General features: G+C 47.8%; 1 protein-coding gene across 1 annotated transcript in view; it reads right to left on the minus strand.

The window, feature by feature from the left end:
- CGAS (cyclic GMP-AMP synthase) overlaps positions 1 to 6489 on the minus strand; it is an 18263-nt gene extending 11774 nt beyond the window's left edge. The window contains exons 1-2 of the mRNA XM_023513142.1: positions 5717 to 6489; positions 581 to 800 (exon numbers count right to left, since the gene is read on the minus strand). Of these exons, the coding sequence (XP_023368910.1) occupies positions 581 to 800; positions 5717 to 6454 (958 nt within the window). The 5' untranslated portion in view covers positions 6455 to 6489. The remainder of the gene's footprint in view (positions 1 to 580; positions 801 to 5716) is intronic.
- Between the last annotated feature and the right edge of the window lie 210 nt (positions 6490 to 6699).

Here is a 6699-nt window from a genome sequence, read left to right on the forward strand (position 1 = left end):
AACTCCTGGGCTTAGGCAATTCTCTTGCCTCAGCCTCCCGAGTAGGTGGGACTACAGGCGCCTGCCACAACGCCCCCCACAACAAATTTTTTTGTTGCAATTTGCCCAGGGCCAGGTGTGAACCCACCACTCTCGGTATATGGGGCTGGCACCCAACCCACTGAGCCACAGGCACTGCCCAGTTGTTTGTACTTTTTTTTTTTTTTGAGACTCAAAGTGAGTCTCACTTTGTCGCCCTTGGTAGAGTGCTCTGGGTAACAACCTAAAACTCTTGGCTCCAGTGATTCTCTTGCCTCAGTCCCCCAAGTAGTTGGGACTCCAGGTGCCCACCACAAGGCCCAGCTGTTTTTAGAGATAGGGTCTCACTCTTGCTCAGGCAGGTCTCAATCCACCTGCCTCGGCCTCCCAGAGTGCTAGAATTACAAGCATGAGCCACCGTGCCCGGCCCAGAGTGGTTTCTAGAAGCAGGTGTTAGCCAATAGTTTGCTGCAAAAGGATGAAGACAGATCAGGAGGGAAGTATATATCACCAATTAGTATTTAAGATTAGACCTTAAAAAATCAAAATTCAAAAATTTTACCTTTAATATTTTTGATTTCTTCCTTAATAATTGTCCTAAATTTTAATAGCATCTTAGAAGCTGATAACTTTTCCTTTTCTAAAAACGGATTCAGAGGATTTTCTTTTGGATTTCTTTTGAACTTCACGAAGTAATGCGTACCACTGTTACCATATTCTTCTAGTTCAATTCTGGGGACTTCCAATTTAAACATGACATCAAATTCATTGGGTGCAGAAATCTAGGAAACAGTAAAAATAGTGCTGAAATATTTGCTTGTGAATATTTTTTAAGTAATTACTTTTTTTTTTTTAATTCCACTACAACCTTACTTTAAAAAGCAAGATTCTGGCTCAGCGCCACCCACATACACCTAAGGTGTCAGGTTCAAATCTAGCCCTGCCCGCCAAACAACAATGACGGCTGCAACCAAAAAATAGCCGGGCACTGTGGCGGGCGCCTGTGGTCCCAGCTACTTGGGAGGTGGTGGCAGGAGACTCGCTTGAGCCCAGGAGTTGGAGGTTGCTGTGAGCTGTGATGTCATAGCACTCTACCCAGGGGGACAGCTTGAGGCTCTGTCTCAAAAAAAAAAGTAAGACTCCTTGGGAAGTGGAGGGGGGGATCATTTGAGGCCAAGAGTTTGAGACTAGCCTGAACAACGTAGCAGGACCCCATTTCTACAAAAATAAAATAGAAAAATCAGCTATGTGTATTGGTGTAAGCCTATAGTCCCAGCTACTTAGGAGGCTGAGGCAGGAGGATCACTTGAGCCCAGGAATTTGAGGTTGCTATGATGACCCTACTGCACTCTAGCCAGGACAATAGAAAAAAAAAAAAAAAAACCTCTGGGAGTGGGACTAGTGAAAATGGGACGAGAAATATAAGAGTATATTATTGGTTTTAGTATGTAGGTTCTACACTCAATGTTTTTTAACACAACCAAGAATTATTATTATTATTATTTAGAGATGGGGTTTCACTTTGTCACCCAGAATGAAGTACAGTGGCATGATCACAGCTCACTGCAGCCTCCAATTCCTGGCCTGTAATGATCCTCCCATCTCAGCCTTTCAAGTCTCTGGGGTTATAGGCATGAGTCACTGAGCCTGGCTTAAGCATTACTTTTTAAATTAAAAGTAATTTAAGGTGGGGCGGCGCCTGTGGCTCAAAGGGGTAGGGTGCCAACCCCATATGCTAGAAGTGGTGGGTTCAAGCCCAGCCCCGGTCAAAAACTGCAAGAAAAAAAAGCAAAACAAAAAATAAATAAATAAATAAACTACCTTTAAAAAAAAAATTTAAGGTGATATAATGTAAGCTTTTAAAATCTATACCAACTATTTTCTGAGCGTAAAGTTTAATAAAATTACAAATCTTTAAGACACCTGAATTTGAAGGGTTATTGCTGCCCAATAGCAAAGATGTGGAAAGAACCCAAGTGCCCATCAATACACAAGGGCATTAATAAAATGTACATGTATACCATAGGGTACTACTCAGCCAGAAGAAAAAATGGTAAACTAATACCTGTTGTGTTGACCTCATGGAACTAGAGACCAATCTTCCAAGTGAAGTACCATAAGAAAGGAAAACAAGCACCACATGTACTCACTATTAAATTGGAAATAATTACTCAATACTTACCTGTACATATGGAAACAGCACTCACCAGAAATCAAGCAGTTGTTGGGGGAATGAATAAATTCACACCTAACAGGTACAATGCACCATCTGGCCAATGGACACACTTAAAACTTTGACTCAAACTATACCAAAGCAATTTATGTCACCAAAATGTGTATACCTCGTAATAACTGTGAAATTTAAAAAATGAAAAAACTTTAGATTATTACTTTTTATGTCACAAGATACATGCTGCAGCCACCCTCCTCCGATCACAAAGGTCCCCAAAATGTGTGTAGTTACTTCCTGGCTGGTTGAGCCAAGACCAGCTCTTACAGCAGCCACCCAAGCGAGTAGCAGCTGCAGGTCAAGCACTACAGTAGTGTCTTTGAACCGCAGGATGTGCAGGAGCTTCAAAGAATCTTCTTTCTCATCCTCATAACAATTACAGCGGCCATTTATTTTTCTGTATTAAAAGTTCCACCAGCCTTCCCTTAGCTAGGAGCATGCTCTAAGTAGGGCTATTGCACTAAACTGTTCCATGTGGTACCAAGTAGCCACACATGCATGTGGCCAGTCCACATTAAGATGGCCTGTGTTATGGCTCAATGTGTCCTCTCCCTAAATTTATATGTTGAAACCCTAACCCTCAATATGAGGGAGGCAGGGCTTTTAGGAGGTAACTAAGATTCAATAAGGTCTTAAGGGTAGGACTCAAATCTGACAGGCCACAAGAGCACACAGTGGAAAGGCGCTTTCTGCAAACCAGGAAGACAACCTTTACCAGAACCTCTTCACAAAAAACAGCAGAATCACAGAACAGTGAGTTTTCTGGCATTCTGAAATGGCCCTGTTACTATCTCCAGCACCATAAAATCTTCTCATTCACACTCTCTGTTTTGAGAACTGCCACACTGAGGTAACCACTATTCCAACTTTTTTTTGTTTGTTTGTGTTTTGAGACAAAGCCTCAAGCTGTCCTCCTGGGTAGAGTGCCGTGGCATCACAGATCACAGCAACCTCCAACTCCTGGGCTCAAGCGATTCTCCTGCCTCCACCTCCCAAGCAGCTGGGACTACACGCACCTACCACACGCCTGGCTATTTTTTGGTTGCAGCCATGTTGTTTGGCAGCCGGGCTGGACTGGAACCCGACAGCTCAGGTGTACGTGACTGGCACCTTAGCTGCTTGAGCCACAGGCGCCGAGCCCACTATTCCAACTTCTAACACAGCAGGTCTGCCTGCCTCGGGCTGCCAACACAGCACGTAGCCTTTTTTTCTTTTTCTTTTTCTTTTTTTTTTGAGACAGAGTCTCAAGCTGTTACCCTGGGTAGAGTGTCATAGTGTCACAGCTCACAGTAACCTCAAACTCTTAGGCTTAAGTGAATCTCTTGCCTCAGCCTCCCGACTAGCTAGGACTATAGGTACCCACCACAAGGCCCGGCTATTTTTTGTTGCAGCTGTCATTATGATTTAGCTGGCCAGGGTTAGGTTCAAACCAGCCAGCCTTGGTGTATGTGACTAGCTCCCTACCCACCGAGCTATGGGCACCACCCAGCACTAGCCTTTTACAGCTGATCTCGTCCAACCAGCATTATGGGTGCGAGATTCCATCTATCCTGATAGTTCATTCTTTTCCATTCTATGTAGTATTCCATTTAGGAATGTATCAAAATATATTTACAATTTACTCTGTCTATTAACTCCTTGTGGTGACCTGACATTTTTGCCTGTACCTTTTTTTTTTTTAGAGACAGAGTCTCACTTTGTGCCCTGGGTAGAGCATGATGGCATCACAGCTCACAGCAACCTCCAGCTCTTGGGCTTAGGTGATTCTCTTGCCTCAGCCTCCCGAGTAGCTGGGACCACAGGCGCCCGCCACAACGCCCGGCTATTTTTTTTTGTTGCAGTTTGGCTGGGGCAGGTTCCAACCCGCTACCCTCGGTAAATGGGGCCCCGCACCCTACTCACTGAGCCATAGACGCCGCCCATTTTTGCACACACTTAGGGAACATGATTCAGAGGTTGGCATCCAGGACAAGACCACACAAGATCCACTCCAAACACAACTACTTGAGGAATGACAAAAGACTCAATTCTCAGAAACAAATTAAATATGTCGTGAGTCACATGTAAGCCATGTAGTGTGCAGAAAAGATGATTCTACTGCCATGTGAAGTGCCTGTAACTCATACATAGGAAACAAAAAATAACAATTTTTCATTACATTGGAAAGGATCATTTTGTTTTTGAAGTTCTCATTCTTAGGGCGCCAGCCCTATATGCCGGAGGTGGCTGGTTCAAACCTAGCTTGGCCAAAAAACTGCACCCTCCCCCGCCAAAAAAAAAAAACAAATAAAGAAAGATAATCAGACTACTATGAAGTTCTTATTCTATTTCATAATAAAGCACTATGGCCCCAAGGGAAAAAAAAGCTTTTTCTAGTGTGGCAGCCAATGTGTTAAATTGATTTGTGTATCCTTTTCTTATTAATTTGTAGTAAATACCCTCTGTCAGTTTGTGTCTTGTGTTTTCACTCTCTCAATGGTGCTTGATGAACAGTTCTTAACTCTAATGAAATCCGATTTCCCTATCTTTTATGGTCAACAATGTTAATGTCCTCTTTAAGAAATTTTGCAGGCCAGCCACGGTGGCTCAGGCCTGTAATCCCAGCACTCTGGGAGGGAGAAGAGGGTGGATTGCCTGAGCTCAGGGAGTTTGAGACCAGCCTAAGAGAGAAACCCATCTCTTCTGAAAACAGAAAGATTAGCCGGGCGTTGTGGCAGGAGCTTGCAGTCCCAACTACTCAGGAAGCTGAGGCGGGAGGATCGCTGGAGCCCACGAGTTTGAGGTTGCTCTGAGCTAGGAGACGCCATGGCACTCTACCCAGGGGGAAGGAGCGAGACTGTGTCAAAAAAAAAAAAAGAAAGAAAGAAAGAAAGAAAGAAAAAAAGACAATTGTATGGGATCTGTGCTTAAGAGGCATGCTTTTTAGTGTCTGTAGGGGATTTTCCTTTCTTTTTAAAACTATGCTGTGAGTTCCCCATAATACCTGTATAACAAATTGGGGGGAAAGGGGGCCAGCAGGGGAGGCAGAGGGTAGGGAAAGGATAGAAGATATTTTTCCAATGGAGTACAAATCTTCTCAGAGAAAAGTCTCTCCGATACGTTAGCATTAATGTGGAATTTTTCAGAGGCCACTTTAAATTATCTAAGCCAGTGTTTGGCTTGAGAGCGCAGGTAAACACCACCAACCACAGCAGTGTTACAGAAACTCAAGTGCGCTTACTCGAACCAATCCATACATTTGATTCCCCGAAGAGCGGTGTCTTGAGAGAGGCCGCTAATCAGTGTCTGTTGGTTGTCTGAACGATGGATGTACAGATGAATAAACGAACAATTGTTTGTCCTTTGACTCAGAACTGTGTCACAGGCCACCTAAGAACAAGCAAGAATCTGAGATTTCTCCGAAGGGAAGTGAAGGACCGCGACGGGGAAAGTGAGGACTACGGGGAGGGCTGCGGAGAGGGGGCTTACCTTCACGTGCTCGTAGTAGCTCCCGGTGCCCAGCAGCGCTACGCCTTTGAACTCGGACTCGCCCCTCCGCAGGCTATCCAGCAGGTGTTTCACCACCCGGTTCACCACATAAGCCGCTGCGGATATGTCTGGAGCCCTCAACCTCAACTGGTCCAGCACACCCCGCAGCTTCCAAGCCCCGGGCGCCGCTTTCGGGCCGCCGGCACTCGCCGCGGACAGTGCCAGGCTGCAGCTAGGATCCTTCGCAGATCCCAGCGGGGATCTCCGCTCCCGGGTGCGGCGCGCGCCCCCTTCACGGAGGGATGCAGCCCTGCGGGGGGTCGTCCCTGGGGACATGGACGAATCCACCTCTGCCGCCGCCGCCCCTCGCCCCTCCAGCTCCTCGGCGCTCGGAGCCGCCTTCTCGGCGCGGGCCGCCAGCATCTCCCGGGACTCCGGGGCGCTCTGCTTCCGCCGGGCTCCTGACTCCCCACCCGCGCCGCACCTCCCCGCGCGGATCTGGGCGGCCTTGGGAGCCGCTGGAGGCTCACTGGCTTCCGTCGGGGCGCTCTGCTTCCGCCTGGCTCCTGACTCCCCGCCGGCGCCGCACCTCCCGGCGCGGGGCTGGGCAACCTTGGGGGCAGCTGGAGGCTCACTGGCTTCCGTCGGGGACCCCCTCGAACTCCGCGCGGAAGCCTTGGGTACCGCGGCTCCCGCCTTCGGAGCTGCCGGTGTAGCCTTTCCGCGTCGACGGTCCATGCTGGCGTTGTCTGCTCCCCTGAAGACGAGGTTTTGGGAAAAGGAAGCCAGAGGAAGAACCGGCAGTACCGATTGGAAACGAAACTTAAAATCTGGCGGGAACTTAATGTCTGCCGATCCGGAACCGGCACCCGAGAGGAAGCGCGGGCTGGGCGGTCACTGGGAGCCACGCCTGCCGTCGGGAGGCTGGCCCGGCCGCCCGCCGTCCCCATCCAGTGCGAGCGGTGGCGCCGTTTGGGGCACCG

The sequence above is a fragment of the Otolemur garnettii genome, unplaced genomic scaffold (genome assembly GCF_000181295.1).
Source record: "Otolemur garnettii isolate 467f Iridium unplaced genomic scaffold, OtoGar3 scaffold00035, whole genome shotgun sequence".
NCBI lineage: Eukaryota > Metazoa > Chordata > Mammalia > Primates > Galagidae > Otolemur > Otolemur garnettii.